Source organism: Ambystoma mexicanum, chromosome 4q (genome assembly GCF_040938575.1).
Source record: "Ambystoma mexicanum isolate Mex_15411 chromosome 4q, UKY_AmexF1_1, whole genome shotgun sequence".
NCBI lineage: Eukaryota > Metazoa > Chordata > Amphibia > Caudata > Ambystomatidae > Ambystoma > Ambystoma mexicanum.
In genome coordinates this window covers 1184956215-1184982933 of record NC_090928.1, presented here as the reverse complement: position 1 = coordinate 1184982933, position 26719 = coordinate 1184956215, and the positions used below count along the sequence as shown (strand labels likewise).

The 26719-nt window shown below is 47.6% G+C and overlaps 1 protein-coding gene across 1 annotated transcript in view; it reads left to right on the top strand.

Moving 5' to 3' along the window:
• DNAH8 (dynein axonemal heavy chain 8) overlaps positions 1–26719 on the top strand; it is an 8835797-nt gene that overhangs the window by 5819840 nt on the left and 2989238 nt on the right. The window contains exon 53 of the mRNA XM_069608756.1: positions 15617–15854. Coding sequence (XP_069464857.1) covers positions 15617–15854 — 238 coding nt within the window. The remainder of the gene's footprint in view (positions 1–15616; positions 15855–26719) is intronic.

Here is a 26719-nt window from a genome sequence, read left to right as displayed (position 1 = left end):
ATCTATTCAAAGCATGTGAATCCATGAAAGATCCAATGCTGGAGAAGGGAATAGTTTCTTACCTGTAACTCCATTTCTCCAGCATTGGTATCTTTCATGGATTCACATGCGCCCACCTGCCTCCCCTGATCATGCAAACCGGTTCCCCCACTACTTTGGGGGCCGAAATCTGAGGGAGCGCGGGGGCGGGGCCTGTATTTATATCATGACGTCCTGACGGCACGGGCACGCATGATACAAAACGAGGTGGATAGGACGCATAAGCGTCGAAAAAGTTTTCCTACGGGAAAGGGTCTATATAATGTACCGGGGATTCCCAGCCTGACGACGGGGAATATTCAAAGCATGTGAATCCATGAAAGATACCAATGCTGGAGAAATGGAGTTACAGGTAAGAAACTATTCCCGTCTCTTGCTAGCTTCAGGGCAAGAAGAGGATGAGAGTGAGCCCCTTCCTGAATTGCTGCATAGCAACCCTCAGGATGGCTCAGTGGAGGGAGTACATCTCTCTCTCTCGATCTGAAAGCAGAGCAACAGAAGACCTGCAGTGCTTTGCTCCGGCAGTATGCCTCTCTGTTCTCACTGACACCAGGCCTTACACCTTGGTGTAGGCATGAAATTGACACCAGTGACAGTGTGCCTGTCAAAAGCAGGTGCTAGCGTATGTCAGATACAGTTAAGAACCACATCCAGGCTGAGGTCGCCAAGATGTTGGATCTGGGTGTTATTGAACCCTCAACCAGTCCCTGGTCCAGTCCCGTGGTCCTTGTCCCCAAGGCAAGTTCCCAGGCAGGTACCAAGGATTGGAGGTTCTGTGTGGACTACCGAGGAGTCAATGCCGTCACCAAAACTGATGCGCACCCACTGCCCTGGACTGATGAGCTCGTGGACACCATTGGTGCTGCCAGATTTGTAAGCACCTTTGACCTTACCATAGGCTATTGGCAAATAGCTCTGACGGACCATGCCAAGGAAAAGACGGCGTTCTGAACACCTGAGGGACTCTACCAGTTTGGGGCATGTCTTTTGGGTTGAAGAATGCCCCTGCCACCTTCCAGAGATTGGTCAATCATGCGCTCAGTGGGCTGGAGGCCTTTTGTGTGGCCTACTTAGACGACATTGCCGTCTACAGTTCCACCTGGGAAAAGCATTTGACACATCTGGATAAGGTGTTGCAGGCCTTGAAAAGGGCTAGCCTCACTATCAAGGCCACCAAGTGCCAGATAGCTCAGGGGAAATTCATGTATCTTGGTCATGAGGTAGGAGGGGGTCAAATCCAATCTCTCCCCAGTAAAGTACAGGATGTACAGGACTGGGAAACTCCCACTACTCAAACATAGGTGAGAGCCTTTTTGGGCCTCACTGGGTATTATCGCAATTTCATGGTGGACTATGGAACCATAGCTCCACCACTGACAGCTCTGACTTCACCCAAACAGCCTTGGAAGGTTAATTGGACCGAAGACTGTCAGAGGGCCTTTGATGGCTTGAAAGAAAGTCTGTGTAGGGCACCTGTGTTGTGTGCGCCTGTGTTACAACTACAGATATTAGAACACTAGCGGAACACCAAAAAGGATACTCAGGTATACAAAAAGGATACAAGTTGAGTTCCCGGAGGGCTTCTCACAATGACGTATTCCGGATGACTTCTAACAGGAATTAGATGATTGAAAACCTTCCAACTAATGTCACTCTCAGACTAGATAAAAACAGCCCGAGAGAGTAATTAGTGGAAAGGGCCAGATATGGAAAGGATATCACCAGTCTGCTGAAAAGAAGACAAGGAGTTTTAATCACTACTCTTCATGAACTAATTACTAGGTATGGGTTAGATTAGAAATACACCAACCTGCAGCTAGATGGACTGAGGACTGTAATCCAGGAATTCCAAATCCGAAAACAAAAACCAACGAAAGGAAAAGGGAAGTTAGTAAGGTGACTGAACGGAACGAGGCCGCACTAGTGATGGGTTGGTGCACACCGGATAGCGTCCATAAGTTCAGTGCACTATCCTTGAAGCAATGAAGGCTGAAATGGATGGATATCCGGTTGGAAATAAGTCTAAGGAATTCCTAGAACAAGAAGGTCCAGGATAGGCAGGGACTGGCAGGGCCCTTTAAGGGAGGTTGAGGCTGGGAAGGAACTGATTGCAGAGTAACACAGGACTCAGTTCTCACCTATATTCACCCCCTTGTGGAGACAGGATAACTGGAGAAGACGAAGTAGGAACGGAGAGGATCTGGTACCCTGGACGTGGAGAATAGAATAACCAGCTGAGCCGCTATGAGTTGCTGCAAGGAGCCAGAGGACCGCGGCTTTGGGTTAGCTGGAGTTCCTGCCGTAGATTGCAGCCTGGGTCCGGCTGAGAGGAAGAGCAGTCTGGAAACTGCTTGGAAGCGTGGATGAATACCGAGCTCCGTAACGCTGACAAAAGAACAACAATCAGAAGCGCCGTATCGCGGGAGGCTTCCGTTTAAGTACCAGTCAGCTGATGAGGGTGCGTGAGTAGCGCGAGTCAGCTGATGAGGGCGCGAGAGTAGCGCGAGTCAGCTGATGAGGGAGCGTGAGTAGCGCGATGACGTACCATCATGTGATACTCGCGCATACCTGTGGAATAATTGGTAAGCGGTATGCGCGGTATGGAATGTCCGTTCGGGAAAGGCAGAAGGTAGGCAGCAGAGAAAAGCGCGATAGAAGTCTTACAGGGATTAGCGGGAATGAAGGCGTTTGCCAGAAAACTTCCCCCAGAGTCGCCACCGAGTATAAAACGGTCTGGCTGATCTCTGGGCTGTACGTGCAGGGTGCCGATCATGAGCATGAGAGGATCTGGCAGGCATGACAGCCTGACTACAGCAAACCCTTTATCGTCCAGATGGATGCCTGCGACACCGGAATTGTAGCTGTCTTGTCCCAGTTAGATGACAAAGGGAGGGAACACCCAATCATATTCATCAGTAGACAACTCAAGGGTAGAGAACTTAGGTGGGCTACTGTTGAAAAGGAGAGTTTCAGTATAGTTTGGAGCATTAGGCGTTTTAGGCCCTACCTTCCGGGGTCTACTTTCAAGGTCCAAATAGATCATAAGCCCCTGAAGTGGCTTATGCAGATGAAGGGTGAAAACCCGAAACTGCTCAGGTGGTCCATTAGCCTGCAAGGGCTAGACTTCACCATAGAGCATAGACCAGGGAAGAGTCACGATAATGCAGATAGCCTTTCCAGAAGATATGTTGACCGTCTGGATGAGGGTGTCTATCCCGTGGGAGATTAGACACCCTAACCTCAGTCTGGGGGGTGGGCGACTGTGATGCTGGAAATGTATTGGAGGGACAGGGCCTCCCTGTCCTTGTCCTTTAGTCCTTTTTCACTTATGTTCTGTATTGTTTTCTGCCCAGGTGTCCACGTGGGACTCCTGGCAGTTCAGCTCTTCTTGTTTTTGGTTTGTTGTACAGACCCATGGGATACCCTTATGGCACCCATGGGTGGGGGTGCAACCCTGTGCCCCTAGTGTATGTTTTTGGGCACCTGTGTGTGGCCCACAGAGCAGTGTATGGGCTGGTGGCAGCTTCATGCTGAATTTGACAGGTGCTCTGAGTACCCAGGCCCTGCCATTGGAATCAGTTGATTCCTGATAGGAAACAAGATGGCCCCTGTGGTCCATGTATGGTGTTGTTGTGAAGTCCAGGCCAGACTGGCTGGAGGTTTCCCAGTGACTGTATGTTGTGGGTACACCCTGTGGGTAGGACCTGGGTGAATGAAGTGTGTGACCAATATGCACGTCTTGTTGTGGCTGTCTGGTTTCTGGTATGAGAGACAAAGACTGAGACAGCCCTGCCCGAAACTGGTATGAATGCAGTGTGTAGTGTTGAATGGCTGGGTACTTGTCCCAATACACATTCCTTGTTGTGAGTGTCTGAGAGGGAGGAGAATGGCCTGAATGCACTGTATGCCTGATTGGCTGACTGACTGCATGAATTCCCTTTTGTATGATTGGCTGCTGAGTGTGACCCAGCAGTGTGGATGAGAGGCAGAATAGTATATCTGGGGACCTCTCACCACTGGAAATTGTTCAGAAGCTGTGTCTACACTTGAAGAGTAACTGGAACTGCTGATCCTCGACGCCAGCTGGAAGAAGAAGAACTGCTGCTGCATTTGCTTCGACCCGATCCGAAAGCTGTCGAGTTCGTCAAGGACTGATCTGAGAAAGGACCTGGCTAGGCACCCTCTTCCCGTGCTACGAGGGACCATCAAGCACCGCTAACCTTCGCCAAAGCTCCCTGGAAGACAGACCCTCGAAAGGCTGCCGACCGGAGACGGGGACCGCCGAGGAGAACGAAGTGAAGCATCCGGACATCGACGCCGTCGAAGTCCATTGCCGTCGACCAGGGTTCGGAGCATCGCCGTAACCGCTGGAGGCCCGTCGAAGCCGTGTTGCCCAGGTGAGGGGACCGCTTGACGCCGTGCCGCCGACGACCGGAGCCACCCGCTCCTTTGCCTAAGACTGTTGAATCGAAGGACTCCCTTGTCCGCATCGACGACCGCTTTGTCCCGCCAGAGAAAGTCGAGGACGCCGACGCGCCGAGGAGAATCCGCCTGTGGGCTTCCCTCCACTAAGGACCACAAAGACTTTGACGACTCGACGCCCTTGTCGTCGAAGTCTTTGTGGTCCTGAACTATCCAACGCCGAGGTGCCCCGCACACATCCTCGCAAGATGTTGCCGACAAGCACCGCCTGGATCGACGCCGTGGTCTCGGCCCCCTTGAACTTTTCATTGACGCCGTCAACGCCAAGTTCACCTTCTTCGACGCCTCTCGACGATCCTTGGCTCCTGCTTTAAAGGGAGTCACTCAAGAAGTGCTGATCCAGACAGACAACACAACATAAATGTTATATATCAACAATTGGGTAGTAACAAGATCCCTGGCTTTTTGAATGCTTGTGACTGTGAAGTGGGCCTTTGCCAAGGGGACACTCTCCGGGTGACTCATGTCGCTGGGGAAAGCAATTTGATAGTAATAGATTCAGCAGGCTCAGAGCAAACACTTTGGAGTGTGATCTTCAGTCAAAGAATCTTCAACTTGTGTTCGATCTTTGAGGTCTCCCGCAGGTGGATGTGTTTGTCACGAAGGACTATGCCAAGTGTCCGAAATTCACCTCCAGGTAGGTCAGGGAGAGGGTTTGATAGGCGACGCTTTTCAGACAGTGGAGCTTGTTGATTTGTTACATGTTCCCACTGACTCCTCTCATCCAAAAGGTGATCAGCAGGTTTAGAGCACCCTTTCTGGCCCTCCAGAGAGTGGTTTTCTGAACTGACTGAAATGGTAATTCAGGGGTCAGCGGTTATCGTAACAGCCAGTTACATGCTGTCCCAGCAAGGGAACCATCTGAATTACAAAATCTCTGTCACTAGCAGCATGGTTCCTGTGAAGCTAACTATCGCTCACCTCAGTCTGTCAGATGAAAATGTGCAAATATTACATAGAGCTCGGAAACATTCAACACACGCACAATTTAAGCAAACGGACACAGTTTCGCTTCTGGCCTGAGCAGAACAGGTAGGTGTACGCCCTTTCTCCTGTTCTCTCAATTATATTTTCTATTGTTTTCAGCTCATCGTGCTTCTTCACGGTTTCATGCGGCTACTCTCATGGCAATAGGGGTGTAAAGGAACTCTGAAATATACATAGGTCAAAGGACATAGGTGTTTTTCTTTGTAAATCTGTGAACAGACAACTCAAAGGACAAGGCATGCCTTTTCCTCCTGTCAGAAAGTCTTACACGGTTTGGGACCTCAGCGTGGTGTTGGAAATTGGTCACCTGGAAAAGTGTCCTGATGCTAGCTTTGACTTCAGCCAGAAGATTATGCAAGACTCAGGTTTAGCAGTTACAGATGCATACACGATATTAGACAAGGTATTCTTACATTTCCATATTGCTTTTATACTGAAAGTGTTATCTGCTTTACACATAAAGCAGGAGATGGTTTGACTAACGAATCAAGTATTGCACTGGCAGTTTGTCAGGAGGGATTTAAAGTTGTATTTTAGTATTTAGTATTCATTTGTGTTTATACTGTGCTTTACCCCAAAGCGCCATACAAATAAAATACGATACATCGGATGTGAACAATGGAAAGCAAACATTAACAAATTATTCAGAGGACAGGTGTTGTTTTAGATAAGTACAGAAAAGAGGGGATGTAGAAAGGGCACGAATATGAAGCATAAGTGCAGAGGCAGCTTTGGGGGGGCGAGCCGGGGGACTGCCCGGGGCGCCACGCCCCCCAGGGCGCCATTAGCCCCCGCCACGCCAGCTCGGTGGAGTCTTTCAAGGGCTCCCCGAGCTGGCGTTGTGGGAGAAGGTGCAGCAGGTAGCCTTTTACTGTAAATTTACATTTGAATGCGCCCCTCCGCCACAGTCACTTTTCACGGCAACTCGGGGGAGTCTTTCTAGGGCTCCCCCGAGCTGGCGTAGTGGCAGAAGGCATGGCAGGTGCCTCATTGTCACTGAATGAACCCGCGGTGGCGGGCTCATTCGTGACAATGGGGTGCTAACGCGCCCTATTTAACCTCCTTGCTGGAGCAAGGAGATTTAAAAAAACAAAAGTGGCCCACCCTGGCCCCGCCCCCTTCTGCCCCGCCCCCTGTTAACCAGGGGTGCGCGGTGGGCGAGGGGGGGCGTCAATTCGCCCAGGGCGCTGCTGCCTTTAAGGCCAACCTGCAGCTAGATGGACTGAGGACTGTAATCCAGGAATTCCAAATCCGAAAACAAAAACCAACGAAAGGAAAAGGGAAGTTAGTAAGGTGACTGAACGGAACGAGGCCGCACTAGTGATGGGTTGGTGCACACCGGATAGCGTCCATAAGTTCAGTGCACTATCCTTGAAGCAATGAAGGCTGAAATGGATGGATATCCGGTTGGAAATAAGTCTAAGGAATTCCTAGAACAAGAAGGTCCAGGATAGGCAGGGACTGGCAGGGCGTGGTCTCGGCCCCCTTGAACTTTTCATTGACGCCGTCAACGCCAAGTTCACCTTCTTCGACGCCTCTCGACGATCCTTGGCTCCTGCTTTAAAGGGAGTCACTCAAGAAGTGCTGATCCAGACAGACAACACAACATAAATGTTATATATCAACAATTGGGTAGTAACAAGATCCCTGGCTTTTTGAATGCTTGTGACTGTGAAGTGGGCCTTTGCCAAGGGGACACTCTCCGGGTGACTCATGTCGCTGGGGAAAGCAATTTGATAGTAATAGATTCAGCAGGCTCAGAGCAAACACTTTGGAGTGTGATCTTCAGTCAAAGAATCTTCAACTTGTGTTCGATCTTTGAGGTCTCCCGCAGGTGGATGTGTTTGTCACGAAGGACTATGCCAAGTGTCCGAAATTCACCTCCAGGTAGGTCAGGGAGAGGGTTTGATAGGCGACGCTTTTCAGACAGTGGAGCTTGTTGATTTGTTACATGTTCCCACTGACTCCTCTCATCCAAAAGGTGATCAGCAGGTTTAGAGCACCCTTTCTGGCCCTCCAGAGAGTGGTTTTCTGAACTGACTGAAATGGTAATTCAGGGGTCAGCGGTTATCGTAACAGCCAGTTACATGCTGTCCCAGCAAGGGAACCATCTGAATTACAAAATCTCTGTCACTAGCAGCATGGTTCCTGTGAAGCTAACTATCGCTCACCTCAGTCTGTCAGATGAAAATGTGCAAATATTACATAGAGCTCGGAAACATTCAACACACGCACAATTTAAGCAAACGGACACAGTTTCGCTTCTGGCCTGAGCAGAACAGGTAGGTGTACGCCCTTTCTCCTGTTCTCTCAATTATATTTTCTATTGTTTTCAGCTCATCGTGCTTCTTCACGGTTTCATGCGGCTACTCTCATGGCAATAGGGGTGTAAAGGAACTCTGAAATATACATAGGTCAAAGGACATAGGTGTTTTTCTTTGTAAATCTGTGAACAGACAACTCAAAGGACAAGGCATGCCTTTTCCTCCTGTCAGAAAGTCTTACACGGTTTGGGACCTCAGCGTGGTGTTGGAAATTGGTCACCTGGAAAAGTGTCCTGATGCTAGCTTTGACTTCAGCCAGAAGATTATGCAAGACTCAGGTTTAGCAGTTACAGATGCATACACGATATTAGACAAGGTATTCTTACATTTCCATATTGCTTTTATACTGAAAGTGTTATCTGCTTTACACATAAAGCAGGAGATGGTTTGACTAACGAATCAAGTATTGCACTGGCAGTTTGTCAGGAGGGATTTAAAGTTGTATTTTAGTATTTAGTATTCATTTGTGTTTATACTGTGCTTTACCCCAAAGCGCCATACAAATAAAATACGATACATCGGATGTGAACAATGGAAAGCAAACATTAACAAATTATTCAGAGGACAGGTGTTGTTTTAGATAAGTACAGAAAAGAGGGGATGTAGAAAGGGCACGAATATGAAGCATAAGTGCAGAGGCAGCTTTGGGGGGGCGAGCCGGGGGACTGCCCGGGGCGCCACGCCCCCCAGGGCGCCATTAGCCCCCGCCACGCCAGCTCGGTGGAGTCTTTCAAGGGCTCCCCGAGCTGGCGTTGTGGGAGAAGGTGCAGCAGGTAGCCTTTTACTGTAAATTTACATTTGAATGCGCCCCTCCGCCACAGTCACTTTTCACGGCAACTCGGGGGAGTCTTTCTAGGGCTCCCCCGAGCTGGCGTAGTGGCAGAAGGCATGGCAGGTGCCTCATTGTCACTGAATGAACCCGCGGTGGCGGGCTCATTCGTGACAATGGGGTGCTAACGCGCCCTATTTAACCTCCTTGCTGGAGCAAGGAGATTTAAAAAAACAAAAGTGGCCCACCCTGGCCCCGCCCCCTTCTGCCCCGCCCCCTGTTAACCAGGGGTGCGCGGTGGGCGAGGGGGGGCGTCAATTCGCCCAGGGCGCTGCTGCCTTTAAGGCCGGCCCTGCATAAGCGCATTCCAGTCCAGAGGGGCCAACAAAGAAAAAGAACAAAAGTGTGACTGTGCACAAAAAGGCCGGGGAGCCGTGAAAAGAAATTGGGGGTTCGATCAAAGAGATCGAGCAGGGGAGTAGAAGGACACAAGAGAAGATAGATAAGGTGGAGAAAGTTTATGAAGTGATTTCAAAACTAAACAGAGACAATTAAATTTAAGACGAGAGTGGAAGGGAAGCCAATGCAAAAAAGAAAGAGCAGATGAGATGGAATCGTGAGAAGACAGAGAAAAGTAGATGAATGGGAGAGTGATAAATAGATTTAAGAGGACTAAGGCGTGAAAGTATGTTGGGATGCACGTACAGCGTCCCAGCCAGGCAAAAAGGTTCAGGTTGAGGAAAACCTATTAGAATGCAACATCAGAGAAGCAGAGTGCAGTTTGCACCACAGAGAGCACATTTGTTGCTTTAGTTACGATTGACACATATTAAATAAGGGTATATAGCAACACTAAAAGAGTAATACATGCATTAATTTTGTGGTTGCAGAGGTTTGTTTGTTTATTTGATAATGCGCACCAAACCCTTGGGTAACTTGGCGCAGCAGGACTAGTAAACTTAAAGCTTGGTTACAAGAAATACATAGATACATACAGAGAATATACATTTACAGCCTCTTAACATATTACAGTCGAGTAGTGCAATGCGTAGCAAATACAGTGAATGTGGTGGCGCATAACAAGTATCAGGTAGCATGTGCAGTCTAGATAGGGAGCGGTGTGAGTTAGGAGTCATTTGTCCATAGCCATTTTAGTACGTTCTAAGATTGCGCTGCTTTGACCGGGAAGCTGGAGTCACCGGCTGTGGTTCGTTTGAATCTAGGGATCTCTAGAGTGTGGGCATTGGCAGCTCTCATTGGGCATGTAGTGTTTCTCCTGTTTATTCTTTCTGAGAGATATGGTGGGGCTAAATTATTCAGGCCTTTAGATGTCAGTGAGACTGTTTTAAGGAGGATACTGTCGTTTATTTTTAACCAGCGGACATCTCTTCTAAATTTAGAGATGTGCTCTCTACTGGGAATATTCAGGACTGCTCTTAGGGCATTTTTTTGCAGTCTTTGAATTTTTTCGGTGATGTATTTATTTGCACGTGAGTACAAAGCGTTACAATAATCCAGTCTGGACATTATAAGAGCATTGGCCAAGGTAATGCAGCTAGTTTCGGAAAGAAATGGTTTGAAGGCTCGGATGAGTTTGCAAGTGTAGGCTGTTGTTGATGCTAGTGAGTTAACTTATTTCTTGAGGGTTAGTGTGGAATCAAGGTAGAAGCCTAGAGTTTTAACTACTAGCATCACCATAATGGAGTTATTGTCAATATTCAAGGAGGCATAACTAGGGCTGAGTTTTTTAAGGTTCGCCTCTGAGCCTAGGATCAGTATCTCAGTTTTGTCGTCATTCAGGCAGAGGCCATGGGATGCCATCCATGCCTGAATAAGGAGGTATATCTTGTTTACTAAGGCTGTGTCCACGAGAAAGTTGCCCGAAAGGGGAATGAGGATCTGGGTGTCATCTGCATAGTTTGTGTAGGTGACATCCAATCTGTCCAACTTGTCAAACAAGGTCTTAGTAAATATGTCATACATAGTAGGTGAGACGCAGGATCCCTGAGGTACGCCGCAGGGCGCTTGTATGGAGTCAACGGAGGCTGAGGGGGGAAAAGACTCTCATTGTTCTGTTTGCTAGAAAGGACTGGACCCAGGTTATGGCATCACTTGAGAAATGGGAAGCTGACCTGAGGTGGTTGCATAAGACTGCATGATCCACCAGGTCGAAGGCTGCAGATAGGTCAAGGAGGAGTAGCATAGCTGTTTTCCCATTATACATCAACTCATCAATTTGAGTCTTAAGGTCTATTAAGGCTGTTTCCGTGCCATGAAGTGGGCGGAAGCCAGATTGCTGTGATCCCAATAGGTGATTAGCTTCCAGGTGGTCCTGAATTTGAAGGTAAGCTACTCTAGCGATTATTTTAAGTAAGAAAGGAACTCTGGTTATTGGTCTGTAGTTAGTCAGGATGGCGGGGTCTAATGTTTGTTTTTTAAGCACTGGGAGGACCCAGGATTCTTTGAGGTTATTGGGCACTGTGTTAGTCTTAAAGGAGGCATTGATAAGCTTAGAGATGAAAGGGGCTAGGTTTCTAGCTGCATCCTTTATAATTTGGGGAAAGGTACAGGGAACTTTTTGGAAAACTCACTCTTAACCTCCGTGACTGGAAATCCATAAGACAAACTTGGCAGTGTCGCAACGGTGCGTGCTGGGAAACGGAGACGCCGAGTTCTCCCACTCGGTTAGTAAAAAGTGAGAAGAGAACTTCACACATCCATGTTACTGCGCCACGGTTTGATTTCAATAACCAGAGTTAGTTCATGTGTAAAAGTTATCAATTTATTGATAGCCCTTTGCGATAACACGTGTTTCGGCACAAACCATGTGCCTTCCTCAGATCATGGCAATGTTTCCATCGGCTGAATTTTCAGCTATGCATTAACGTAGTTGAGGAATGAGTCCCATCAGACTCGTCTGAAAGTTCCAGAATTCGTCTCGCCCGTCGGCTTGTCAAGCATACATATAGCCAGTAAGGTAGGGGTCGGTAATGTGCAGGCCGGGTGACCTATAAAGCAAGATGAATGGGAGCAAGCCTGGGGATATGTATAGATGATATACTTAATTGTACTCACTCGTACATATGCGGGAGCAGTTCAAAGAGGTCCATAAATTCAAAGAGAATGTTCACATTGGCCGCGGACAGGCACAGACAGGTGGGCCTTGGATGTGGGTCATATATAGGGCCATGTGAGTCATAGATAGGGCAGCATTATAGGCCAAGTGTTTAGTTGATGCAACTGTAGTTGTGTAGGGTAGCGTGATGTGTGGGAAGGCTTGAACTAAGTGAAAGATGGAGTCAGCAAGGCAGTGTGGTAGAAGTGAGGTTGTTGTGTTAGCTTGGCAGAAGTGTCACCATTTTGATGTTCAGGCCTTCCACACATTGAACAGAAGAGAACGCAGGGCTTGGTGTGGAGCTGCGGCTCTGGTAGTTCAGCTCCAACAACAAATCACTTTATCCGTTCCCTAGGAGAGAAGCCAAGGTCAGAGCTACCCAGGGGTGTGCCGATAAGCACAAATTGTATCCAGCTGCGGGGCCTGAACATGGCGGGAACAGAATGTTAGTTGTGTAAAGGAGCAGGAAGGGATGTACCCTTTGAATGTCAAATTCATGAGAATAGGGCACAATGTTCTGTGATGCCAATGAGAAAGGCAAAGATTTAGATCACTACTGCCCTCACCCCAGGGCGGTAAACCCGTATGAATTAAACCTAGACACAAAACTTAAGCAAACAAATCCGCAAAATTCAGACACGAGAACAGTACCCTGTTCATGTCATTCCTCGGCACCTGGGGTTGGGGGGACATAGGGAGGAGCTGTGTCTGGAACATCTTGTGATTTGGAACAGGAGCAGTAGAGGTGATGCCAATAAATTTAGTACAAGGTCGGGGTGCTGCTCGTGTGCGCCATGGTGTCTGAGTTGATGAGAAAGCCTATTGGCTTATTAATGCATAGTTGGCCTTGCCAAGTTACTTTCATCGCGTCTGGAACAGGAAGGTGCACATCACGTGCGTGATGGTACCAAATTTACGAACCTATTGATAAGAACCCACCAATCATACTTGGGTTTGACAGTGATGATGTGTCTAGGGGAATGGGGGTAGCGTAAATGTGGCCAATCGCTCAAGGGAAATAGGGGGATCAGCATGTTCTATAGGTGGTAGCCAATGAGGGTGCTGGGATTCTGCTGTACTCAAAATTCAGCATAGTATTGTTACCTTGCAGAATTTCCTCTATATAAGTTGCAACCATTTGAGACAAGCTCTGTGTCAGTTCGGTTCTATGGGACCGTCTGAGACCATTTTTGCATGTAATAAACCTTGTTTATCCCTGCAAAGAGGTGCAGTGATTATTTTGCTTCCTGGATTGTTTGTATCTCTCGGTCTTTGGGCTACAATCCTTTCAAGAGGAAGGCCAAAGAGAAGAGCAATAAAAGTGACTGAAAAATATTAACTTGCAGTTTAGCAGCGTGAAAAGAAAGACAGGGCCGCGCTTTGGGACTATTTTAAAGATGTGCATGACATGATGGGAAAATAAAAGAGATATGATGGGCAAAGGTGAGTTATGAATCCAGGTACTCACCAAGACTTCGAGTGAAAGGGGAAATAAGTAAAGTGGAGGGAGGAAAAGAAATTGAGATGGGTGGAAGCGGGGGAGGAATAGTAGAAGCAGGAACGAAGAGAACTTCAGTTTTAGAAGAATTTAAGACTAGGAAATGATCAGCCATCCAGGATTGGGTAGCCAATAAGCAAGAAGAAATGTCATGAACCACAGAACAGAAAGAGGAAAATGACAGAAAGAGTTGAGTATCATCAACCTAGAAGTGGTGTGAGATACCAAAAGAAGGGATAATAGAATCAAGAGGACAAATATCTGTCAGTTGTTCCCCTCTTGCACTGTGGCTCCTTCCCTTTGCGCTGCTGCTCCTTCCCCGCTTGCGCTGTTGCTTCTTCCTCTTGTGCTGTCACTCCTTCCCCATTGTGCTGTTGCTACTTCCCCCATTGCACTGTTGCTCCTTCCCCCTTGCATTGTCACTCCTTCCCTCTTGTGTTGTTACTCATTCCCCCTTGTGCTGTCGCTCCTTGCCCCCATTTGCATTGTCACTCTTTACCCCCCATTTGTACTGCCACTTCTTCCTTCAAATGTTGTGCAGTGCTCCTGTGTACTGCTGCTGGCTGAGCTTTCATTGTATTCCTCCCCTCAAAGTGCTTCCCTCAACCCCAGAGCTGCCCTTCACCCCCTCCCATGCTGTCATTTTTTCTTTCCTGTGCTGTCATTCCTCATTCCTTCTCTCCAAGCTAAATGTAACATACAATAAACAACTACAAACAACAAAACTATTGTCATTGCCAATGCTTGCAGTGCTCTATGAAAACAGAGCTACATAAATAATGTATTAAAAGGTTCTGTTGGTGTGAGTTGTTGGGATGCTTTACATATGGAACTGTTACATTTTTGTAAGAGTTATTTTTTTATATTCATTTTTTGTTTAGCGCTGACCCTACCCAGAGGGTCTCGGAGCGTCTTACATGGTTCAAATATTGAAAAGGTGGGAGTTTAAAAGAGAAGTTACAGAATGTTTTCAGGAAAGGATATGAAGAACAGGATAAACAAGTGTTATCAGTGGAGGAGGGCAGGGTTATGTGTGGGGAAACAGGTATGTTTTGAGGCTCTTTCTGAAAGTGGTTATGGAGGATGCAGTATGTATGTGAAGAGGTAGGGTGTTCCATGCCCTAGGTGGCCAGTGGGTAAATGCTTGTTTTTGTGTGCATGTGAGTTTCCAGAGTGGTATGTGTAGAAGGTGTTTGCTGGCTTGTGTGGTGTTTGTGTGGGTTAGGGGTTTGAGGTTGCATTAAGGTTATATGGAGTTTTGCAGTGGATGGCTTTGAATATAATGCAGAGTCATTGGAAGGCAATTCTCTGTGGTAAAGAGAGCCAGTAATGCTGGGCAAGTGTGGGGTGACGTTTGAATGTTTGGGTAGGTGGAGAATGAGTCTGGCTGCTGCATTTTGTATGGCTTGCCAGGTGGCAAGGGTGTTGTTGGGGAGTCCAGTGAGGAGAGCATGTTCATAGGCCAGTTTAGAGAGAACCAGTTCTTGGACTGCAGTGCAGAAGTCGTCAGGAGGAAGGATATGTCTGATTTTGCGTAGGAGGTGTAGTTGTAGATTGCATGTTTTGCTGGCAGCAACTATGTGTTGTGTGAAGGAAATGTGGGGGTTGATGGTGAAGCTAAGGGTTTTAACAGATGTGGAGAGGGATATGTGTGGGTTCTCCATGGCAAGCTGTTGGATCCAGGGGGTGAGGTCGGGTTTGTGACTTGGGGGACAGATGAGGTTGTATTCTGTTTTGGAAGAATTGAGTTTGATGAAGTGGCTGGCCGTCCAGATGGCGAAGAGACAGGTTTTGAGGGTGTGGAGTTGTGAAGGGGATGACATTTGGAAGTATATTTGTGTGTCATGTGCGTATTGGTGGAAACGTAGGTTGTGTGTGCTAACGGTCTGTCAAAGGGATTCAACATATAGATTATAGAGGAGTGGAGATAGGAAGGAGCCTTGTCGGACCCTGTACTTGACAGGGGTGACATCTCTTTGATAAGGGGGCATGGAGACAAAGTGTGTCTTGTCAGTGAGAAAGGAGGTGAACTAGTCGAGTAGGGTGCCAGCGAGATCCATTCTGTGGGCTAGGATGTCTAGTAGAATGGTGTGGTCGATGGTGCCAAAGACAACAGAAGCGTTACCCAAGCAATATCTCGAAACATGATGTAAAACAATATCCAAAACTTTGTTCTGTAAATAACTGCACACACGTGCTATCTCACTGATAATTTGCTAGCACAGAGAGATAGTAATGAATATGAACTGATGTATTCATTGCGCAGGATAAATGCTGTCCAGTTCAAATAAACCACAAATTCTTAGCAACAAAGCACATGCAGTTATTGCTCTATGATTTTGCATTCTGCTTTCTGAGCTGACAAATTACCTTGCTAATTATCTTTTGTTTTGCGTTTCCAGTCGCTCAACTTGTTGGAGGGTTTGATTCCCAAAAAGGAAGCAGGCGGTATTGCAAGCCAGGAGCAACTTCAGCGGTTGTTTGTTTTTGCACTGATGTGGAGTTTAGGTGCTCTCCTGGAATTGGAAAGCAGAGAGAAGCTTGAAGCCTTTCTCCGAAGTCATGAAAGTAAATTGAATTTACCGGAGCTTGATCCTGCACAAAAGCAAACAATGTTTGAGTTTCTGGTCAATGAGACAGGTAAGAAAATGAAGTTGGGGAAATCTAACAAATGTGTTGGGGAAATCTAACAAATTATAGCTGCAGTTGAAGCTAAGAAACTAATACCGAAGTAGAAACGTAACGCTTTCGTTTTTGATTGAGCTAAAGCATTGATTACACTGCTTGATAGTTTGTGGATGTGCAGATTTGGTTGCTTTCACATGTATGCCCAAACTTGTTCCGTTTTTAATGCACTGTGTCAAAAATGTACCATGGCCTCTTTGGGAGGCACATTCACAGCAAATCCTGTACACACCAGCCCAGCAGACCATATAATGACTATCACATAGGAAAACAGAGTGCCACAAATCTCCCTGGCACCATCACAGCCAACACCCATACGCCCAACACAGCAAGGCCACCACGCACCAGCCGCAGCCTCAAGCAGCAGCCTCATGAGCAGAAGGGCCACGGCCAAAAGGAGAGTTCACAGCCCGCCAAGCCATAGCCTGGCCCATACATATCAACGAAGACACCACCACGTGCCAGCACAAACGCGAGGCATAACAACCACAGACCCAAGCCCAACACGACAAGACTGACGACGTCGCAATCCCGCAAAGGCTAGAGGGCCGCAATCCTGACACCAGCACATGGCTAGACACCACACAAGGGACGTACATGCAGCCCTTCCACCTTTTGGACCACGTACTGGCCTTCGATGGGAGCTGTGGATGCAACAATTCGAGTTCTGCCTCCTCACACAGAAAATCGATAGTGAAGATATGAAGAAAGCATTCCTCATGCTCAACCTGGGCACAATGGCACTCCGCATATTCAACAACCTACCAATTCGAGGCACGTCGGATGATTATGAGACGGCAAAAGCTGTACTCACAAAACAATTGAAGCCTAAGATCAGCGCTGACTTTGAGAGATTCAAAATGAGCGAGGCCAGACAACACCTGCAGGAGAGCATAGATGACTTCAACAGCCGCCTGAGAGAAATGGTAGTAGCCTGCGACTTCCCAAACGAAGAACTTTCATTAAGACAGCAAGTCATACACGCTTTGTCATCGGAAAAACTCAGACGCACCATTCTCACAGAATCAGACCTTCCATTGGACACCATCCTGTCCATGGGGTGACTACGTGAGCAGACGGATGAACATGCAACCGAGAGTGAGAAAATCATAAGCCGTCTGCCACTGGATACGGAGCTGACAAAGAGCGACACCATGACAATCAATGGCCTAAGGCAGCAGAGACCCCAACAAAGCCAAACCGCCACCTGGCCGAAGGACTGCATATAGTGTGGAGGACAGCACGGCAGGAGCAATCCATGTCCAGCATATGGCACCACATGCCACAAATGTGGAAAACGTAACCATTACGCATCGGTGTGCCTGAGCTCCAGACAACCTAAAGACTACTCACCGCGGGTATCCACCCAGCACCACAAAGGCGATGCAGGATCCCGCAGACCGTCAGGCCGTCCAGAGCGACGCGAGCGCCAACACAAAGGACCGCCAGGCAGACAGCGCAATGGCAGAAGTGGACGGGCCTGAGCGTTTGACGGCGACAACACCGACAGTTTCAGCAGCGATGAGGAGCAGTCCAGCAGGGAACAATCTCCGAACCACACTGACTAGCACCGCGACCATAGAAGAGAGAAAGTATACATGATCTCTGCAATAAAACCCGGGCGCGAGAATCAGCTGAGTGGGACCCGGTCACGAAGATGCACCATACTGGTAGGGAGGTCCCAGTAACCATGATGATTAAGACAGGTGCCACCGTAAATGTCATGCCGTCCTCCAAATTCAGCAAGCTCGACCTGAAACCCACACTTCGGCGGCGTTCAGTCCTGCTCTACAACTACGGCTGCAAAAAGCCCCTCCCTGTGGCTGGCTACTTCAAGACGACGCTCTCCCACTGGGGAATCCACTGCAAGACCTGCATACACGTTGTGAACGCTGGGATAGAGACCCAACTCAGCTGCACGACAGCAGAACGCCTAGAGGTCATACAGTTTAACCTGGCAGTCCAATCAGAAGATATCGAACACCTAGTGGCGAAGCACAAGAACCTCTTCATAGGTATCGGCTGTCTCAAGGGCAGGTCAGTGAAGCTTCACATCGACCCCACCATCGAGCCACGGGCTGTACGTCACAGAAGAGTACTGTTCCACATGAGAGCCGCAGTGGAGGCAGAGCTCAAGAAGCTCAAGGACCTGAGGATCATCGAGAAAACTTCAGGGCACACACTGTGGGTCTCGCCAGTGGTGGTCACAGCCAAACCAAAGCAGCCAAACGCAGTGCGCATTGTTAGTGAGAATTCTCCCTCAAGTGCTAAATTCCCTCTACCTTAGAGCCCTCCAGCTCTTTTGCTATATTTGGGGACTATGAACGTTTCTTTTTCAATGTGTTTTACTTTTGTGTTCTTTGGATATGGAGTTTTAACACAACTCCATAGGCATCATCTTTTTCTGTGTGTCACACAGCACCCTCAGTGCAGTGACACAGGGGTGTCTTTCAAACTCCTCAAGGTTTAAATACCTTCACTGGGACTGACTACTGTCTCCCAGAGCTTGTAAAGTTAAATTGATTTTACTAGCCTCTTTACATTTACAGACCCAGCCCACACTATCTTCATATAGAGTGTTGGAGGGGTTGCCTAGCATCCCATGAGTCAAAACACTCCTGTAACAGTCAAATGTTACCTTTTCCTACTTGAAATGACTGGTGGCAGTGGTTTAGATTAAACTACCATGATTTTTCCTGTCCGCGAACAACGGTAGCTAAAAATCGGGTCAGCCATGTTTTTCAATATGGCACCCAAAACCTATCTGTAAAAACAGACTTGGGTCAACTTTTTTCCCCATTTCTTTTAGGAAAGGTCCTTCTTGTGTTTGTCTCTGTGCGCCAAACCAGATTTGGTCCCTTTGTTCGTTGGCCTTTGGTGGGTTTCAGTGCTGAAGCCCTCCTCTGGCACCTGAGTGTCTGCGATGGACAGTATGTGAGGAAGGTGCCTGAAACTCCATGTGCTTAGTCTCCGAGGAGACCGGAATGCACTCTGGCGTGATTGGCCTGCTGGCTGTCCGGCAAGGACAGCCACTCTGTTCTGTGAGTGACAGCCAGGCTGGAATGAATGGAGGAAAACTGTTTAAAAGCAGGTCTCTGGGACTTGGAAAGCAGAGTCGAACATTGGAACAAAAGAACCGAAGACGAGCTGAAGGAAGAGGACTGCTGCAACTCCTGGTCGACCAGTGAAGCCCTGCTGTAGGTCCAAATTGCCTGAAACTCCATCGACAGAGAAGCCCTTCAAGGTTAACTTCTTCCCTTGAGTTTGGTGGGAACAACCAACTCTTAAGTCGCCTGGACACCGTCGCCTCCTGGTCGAATTTTCTGCAGAGTGCTGTGGAAAACCGGATAGGCGGTGGGAAGGATACCAGTTTGTGGTCTTTAAGGCAGTCACACATTAAACCGACGTTTTGCCAAGCTTGTGGCCTTATCCCTGGGCAGTGCTGGAACCTCCGACGTCCTCCTTCTTGTCCCCACGAGTGAAGCCCAGGAACAGCAAGATCTGCCCAAACTGCCAGGAACAACTGCCTCAGATACAGCTCTTCTTCACTTTAAAGGTACTGTGCAAACGTAGTCTGGAAATCTTTCCAGCCACGGAGAAAGTTTGTGAAACTTTCCCGACTTCGAAGGCTTGTCCTTCCCTAAACATTTGTCAAACTTTTCCCCTAGCCAAATTCTCCTAAGATCCGTGGCAAAGACTTAACCGTTTACTACCAGAACTGTGCTATCCTATACAAAGACTATGAACCATTGACTTTTTTAATTTAATATTTAATGTGATTTAGTTTACATAATAAACTTTTACACATATTATTTGCATATAAAACAAATAATATCATGATGTCCATAATACCGTAAAATCAAATATCATAATATTCATGCAAAACATAAAATGCATAAAACACAAAAAATAAAAATAAAAACAAAATCCAATTGGCCTTCCTTTCTCACCTTGTGGGAATCAAAATATTAAATTAAACAACCATCAATAACCTATGTATCTTATAGCAGTGGAGCTGGGCACAGAGAGATTGCTTACCATTGTATATTTAAAGAGACACAACTGAATATGTATGTCCGTGGAGGGTATATTGCTGTTAGTCACCACCTAAAAATCCCAGCACTTTATTAACATATGGCATTGCTTCCTATTGCTTAAATCTTTATGCCCAACATTGCTTCGATCTTTAGCCATATGTTATAAAGGGCAGTCATGAACCGCATACTATTTGAATTAGTGCAGTAATACCAAAAATACAATTCCCCAATCGCTTCCCGTTTGTGCACATACTTGCCAATGTAGTACTGAATTGTGCTAGCCATAGTGAGACATTTGGTCAGGAGATGATTGGATGTCTCCAGTATGTCTGGTGCTTTACATAATCGACACAGTCGTTGTTCGATTGGGATCTGCTGTCTTCTCCCCATGACCAACTTGCGTATGTTGTATTTGGTTTGTGTGGACCTTTTCCCATAAGGCATTTCTCTGCCAGCTATAATTAGAGGTTCAAACTTGGGACTTTCTGCCAAGACTTTAAATCGGAGACACAGCAGCTGCTCTAATGATCAACCAGGGCTATGAGGATTTCACTGTTGCTAACAATCCACAGACTGGAGTGTTCCGGGATCAAAGGAATATCTCCCACAGTCTCCCGGCACTATTTACAAATAATCTCTTCACCCACTCAGGAACCACCAAAACTCTCTGTACTTCACCAAGTATCAACAGTGGCAGTAAGGCTAGTAGTGAATAAGCACACAGTATTCCTACTCTCAGGTCACAGCTGGTATACGTAGTTGTATGGTTATTTTAAACCACATTTGCGCCAGAGCCCATGAGTCAAGCCGCGCTGGAGCTGCACTTGGGCATGTCCCACGAGCAAATGAGCATGTAAAACACACGGACACACTACATGGCCGTCTCCGACTCAATCCGACTCAATCCGCCTCGGCTATTCTTTAAAGGCAGTCCACAAAATCAAAATAAAAAAAAAACTGGACAGCCTCAGACAAAAGTGCCACCCAGCACCACCCAACAAGGCAGCACCAAGGCAATGTGGGAAAGATTCCCCCACTCGCCCTGACCTCAGCAAATGCCTCCTGCAAACTTCTATAGGTGCCGCCGTCGCCGCGTGACACCAAGCTCCAAAACATCTTTCACTGTACAGACTTTCTCACGGCTTCTCCCGACGGCTCACAGATGGCTTCACTGACGGCTTCCCATGGCGCTGCTTGTCGCAGTGCAGGGCGGCGTGGCTCAGTTTGCCTTTCTGAGGCTCTCCGTGCTCTCGCCCTGCTCTGATTGAGCACAGCTGCACAGCCGCAGCCGTACCGAGTCAAGCCGCACCTCCAATCAGCGTAAGCACGCACAGGGAATGGGTTAATGGGTTACTGGGTGAGGCTGCTTCCGACTCATGGGGTGTGTGCTACCTGTGTGACTGGCTCTGGGCTCCTCTGAGGTGTGGCCATTCCTTCGGTGTCACTGCATCTGGGTGAACGCAGCTGATGTGCAGCTGGAGGTGTCTGTCCCTCATCAGTCTCTGACCCACAGGTGACTCCCTCTGCATCAAGTGTCTGCATGATGGGTTGGGGTGAGGTAGGTACTGACCCCCTCCGGCCATGTGGGTGCTGCAGCTGTCTGGTTGGGCTGCGGTGTGGTGATGTGGGATGGGTCCGGCGTCGGTTTGCTTCCAGGCGGCCCCTTTGCGGGATAGTGGTGCTGGTCAAGGAGTGCTGTCTCGTACGATGTGATGCAGTGGCCTCCTCACCGGCATCGTCATCCTGTGGTGATCGCTGTGTGCCTGTTGGGTACATAGGGTGTGTTTTGAGTTCAGGGCGGTCTACATTAGTATCATGCATTTCATGCCATCAAGTGGGATTGTAAGCAGTAGCAATCATGCATTGCACTTGCATTGTGTTCAATCCCCATGTTGTGATTGGTGGAATGTGTCAGTGTGGAGGGACACTGCACGGACATGTTTGTGTGTCATCATCACATGCGTGATGGGGATGCACCGTGCACATGGTACTTGGGGTTTATTCATGCACACTCACACTCCAGGTAGCTGTGTCATGGCCATGGATGTCTGTCCCCTGGCCCTTGTATTGATGCAGTGCACGTACAGGGGAGTCTAGGGGGCGCTACGTTACGGTGGTACAAAGGCTCAGTTATGGGTGTCTGCAGTGCCTCACACACATTGCATGTACATTCATTCACTCAGGGTCTGCATGTGTGATCCTTTCAGATTCATGCATTTGGGGGGGGGCTCACCTGCAGCCTGCTGGATACCAGTGCCAGCCTCTGCTCCGCCGACTCCCTCTATGGTGCCCATGTCGATGAGCTCCGTCATCTTCTCCTCCCAGGGCGTGAGCTCGGGTTGTGGTGTTGGTGGCCCTCCTCCAGTGCCCATGCTTGCACTGCTTTGCTGGGATAGTATGCCACGTATTCTGACACGCAAGTCATTAAGGCGCTTCGACAGTCCTCCCCTATCCCGGGGCACGCGCCCCACTGCAGACATCCTCTGGCTGATGTCCCGCCAGATCTGTGCACGACGCTGCCCGCTTGTCTTGCGCTGCTGTGCACCATGTAATTCTTCATGGTGGGTCAAAAAGGTATCCACAATCGTACATGCATATTGAGCACTTTTTGCTGATTTGCAAAGGTCCGATATAATCGATCTGCCAGATTTGAGCCAGCAATTTTCCTCTTCAAAACATGCCCTGGACAACATGAGCGATGGGTCTATGCTGCTGATGTTGACACACAGGACATTGCAGAATGATTGTTTTCACTACCTCTAAAGGGATATTAATCCCTCGAGCTTGTGCCCACCTACACGTAGCTTTCTCTCTCATGTGTCCACATTTCTGGTGAACCCACTTGGCCAAACCCTTCAAATCGCCCTCCTGAGCCTTTGTGTCCACAGAAGAAATCTTGGTGTCTTTGTGTGCAACAGAATTGAATCAGCGTTCTAATGAGTTAGTATTACAGTGCACATCCACATGATACACTGTTATTCACTTAGTGATAGCATTATCCAGATATCTTGCCACAGTTCCTTTCCCCACAATTCTTTGGAATTAATTTTCCACCTATTCTTTTGCCATGTTGGCAGCCACATGGCTAGCCTATTGGCCACTGACCATGAATCTGTGTACAAATGACATTGACCAGGTATTTCTTGTTTCAAAGCTTGATACACTGCATAATGTTCTGCAAACTGACTGCTCATCCCTTTACCTGATGTTGTAAAGATCTTTTTATGTCTTGGGATTATAGGACACTGCTTTCCAGTAGCGCTCAGTCCCTATAAAGCGAGCAGAGCCATCAGTGAACCAGGCATGCACTGTCTGCTCCATGTCAAATCCTCGTAAGGTATTCCTCATTTCACTGGAGAATCATGCACCTCTGTCACTTCCTGCGGTATGCAGTCTATGGGTGGTATATTAGCCACTTGCTCGTGTAGTTTCGCATCCCCACCCTTTCCTGAATTTGGTCTGTCTGGGATATACCATTTCCACTTGATTATACTGGCTTCTTGAGCATATTCTATCCTGTTTGTCCTAGGAGAGCTCAACACCCAATGCATAATTGGGATTTCGGCCTGATCAGTACATCATGACTCACTGGCATTTGTTCAGTATCAACAAGAGCCCAAGGAAACGCTAGCAATTGGTTCACAAATGGACTGTACCTATCACTAGCTTCGGGTAATGACTCCAAAATCCCAAAAGAACCCACTTTTTGCATTGCTTTTGCCATAGGCTCCAGTTAGCATCATTTTCTTGTACAGACACATTCAATTCCACTTCTCCTGACTTCAAAAGCCACAAATCGAGCACACACTGCACTGTCAAATCAAATATTCTCTTTTGCTCCTCGAACCATTCAAACTCATACTTCTTTTGCATCACTTTGTATAATGGGACCAAGAATTTTCCCTAAATGTAGTATATGCTGTCTCCAAAATCCAAACAGCCCTATAAACTGTTGGGTTTGTCTCTTGTTCAATGGAGTGGTAAATTCAAATATCTTTAGTCTGTTTTCACCACTATCTCTCAATGTTCATTATGCCATTGAATTCCCCAAAATACTACAGTCTTGGCTGGTTCTTGAATTTTGATAGGGTCAATCTTCCAGCCTTCCTTCTTCAACCTGTCAATGATTACTTACAACTGATTTTGCACACTTTGCTTACCCTTGCCCTGAATCAGAATATCAGCAATGTAATGTGAGATCTGTATTTCAGGCTTATATGGTATTTTATCTAAATGTTCTGCCACCAGCCGGTGACACAGGGTTGGGCTGTGCAAGTACCCCATAGGCAATCTCGTGAAGGTATATAGATGCCCACCCCAGGAAAATGAAAACTGCTCCTGGCACTCTTCGGCAGTTGGCACATAGAAAAAGGCCTTAACCTAATCTAACACAGTGTACCAGGTTCCCTCAAACATTTGTATGTTCTAAATCAAGGTGATGCTTTCTGGGACTGCAGGAACTAAAGGGGGGTGTATTTGTTCAATTTTCTATAATCCACCATCATTTTACAGCTCCTATCCCCCTTTTACACAGGCCAGACTGGATTATTCTAAGCAGTATCTTCTGCTCCTACCTGCAAGGCAAAAAACCTCGGGGTCACCTTCGACTCCACACTCTCCTTACATTTCTGACGTTTCTAAGAAGTCACACCACCAGCTGCAGCTCCTCAGAGGTATCCTTCCTTTCCTCTCCTTCCCCCAGAAGCTCACTGTCTCCAGAGCCCTGGTTCTCTCGAAGCTGGACTACTGTAACAGCCTCTATCTAAATCTGCCTGCCTCTACTCTCTGCCCTCTGCAACTCATCCAGAACAGGACTGCGAGACTTGTCCTTGGCCTCAAGCTCCAGGACTGAAATCGCTACACTGGCTCCCTGTGGCTGCGAGGATTAAGTTCAAAACCCTCTGCATTGTCCACAAGGCCTTCTGGGGCCTGGGGCCAAATTACCTTCAACTCTCCCTTCCTAAACATCTTCCTTCTCGAGCACTACGCTCTTCCGCCTCCAACTCCCTCAGGGTCAGCCGCTTCTCCAAGCAACGAGTTAGGGGGAGATCTCTCTCCGCAGCAGGGGCCTCCCTCTGGAACAGCCTTCCTGCCTCCCTGAAACTTGAGGAGAACCATCTCCGGTTCCGGAAGCACCTCAAAACCTTCTTCTTTGCTTCTGCTTTCTCTCTCCCTCTCCCCTGCTAAATCACTGAAACTGTACTGAATCAGCAACTGGGCCACTCACCAATCTTGGTCCTTGGCCCAGCCACTCTCCCCTGCACTGCCTTCCTGGCAACCCATGCACTGCGGGACTGTCTCTGTATCCCTACAGCCCCCCTTCCCAGCACTTGTCTGCACTTATCTTGCACTTGCCACCAGCTGGCCCTTATTATTGATCTTGTTCATTACTAACCCTGTACTGCACTTTCCCCTCTCCCTTTCCCCCGTGCACTTTTCCCGTCCCCCCTACCCATGCACTTGCGCGATCTGAATGACACCTGGCCTAGTAGGATCGCTGTCTGGCTCCCCTTGTTCCCCCCTCTCTACCTCGTTGCGCCTTGAAACACTTGTGTATAGGCGCGTTACAAATGCCATATCATATCATATATCAGTAGTGATTGGGCGTAATACTCCTGCCTCTGCATAGTATTTAATGGTGTCTGAAATGTCGTTATGACCCCTGGGAATGCGGTATTGCTTCATAGACACACACTTGGTGCCAAGGGCACATGCACCGGAGGGATTTTCACTTTGCCTACAATAACTGGTGTACAAGTTAATGCATTCACTCCAAACTGATAAGTTTTACCTTACAGTCCTAGAGTCAACCTTTCCAAAATGTCAAAACCAATTATATACTCCAGTATCGGAACAATCAACACTTGATATTTCTTTTTTTTCAAATTGCCTCTTATCATTTCCACTCCTGTCTGTACTGCTGGCGTTTTCTTTCCCCCCCAGTCCAGTAACGGTAAAGTGTCGACCTTTAAATCTTGAGGGATTTCCATGAATCAATGAGGCATCCTGCCCAGTATCTATCAAAGCTTGGGCCTCTTGTGTGTTTCCAGGCTTTTATACAAGCTGAAACTGCTGGGGTTTGACTAAAATCCTAGTCAAATTTAGAATGTGTATCCAGACTCAGCCTCTAACATCACACTCACTGTTTTTCTTAACTCAGCATTTCTTGGCTGGTATTGTGAAGGGACCTCATGGACCCTTCTCCCAGCTCCTTCTCAGGAGTCGCTGTAGGTGAAGTTTCTCTTTTTTGTTTGGTTACCACCTGTCTCTTAACTTGTTTATAGTGCTCCTTCCCAGCAGTCCCTCTCTTTTTGTATAACTCATACATCTCCCTGGTTTCACTACCATCAATCTCCTCCCGTGGCACACCATCTTTCAATAATCCCAAAAACATGTCCTTTCTTGACACTCGGGAGTCTCTGCTATCTTGTCTCCTGCCCTATGTTCTTCTCTCACTGTGCCCCTCTCTCTCTCTCTGTCTGTCATCATCTTTGTCCCATTCTCCCAGATCTGACAATTGCTGAATTTCATCCACCACCTCATCAGTTGGCTTTACAGTCATACCCACTAACAAAGTGGTAACTCTTATATGCGGGTAGGGCAGTTCTTATAACCACACTTATGGTTGACACTGACAGTGGCACCACCCCCATATGTACCGGTTCATCTACATAAACTGCTTCCTTCTTAGCATGTTCTCTGATTTTCTGAATATCCTCTTTCAATGTAAACCACTTCTTTTCCTCACTGGACCAGTCTGTGGTAATATGATATTTGTGGTTA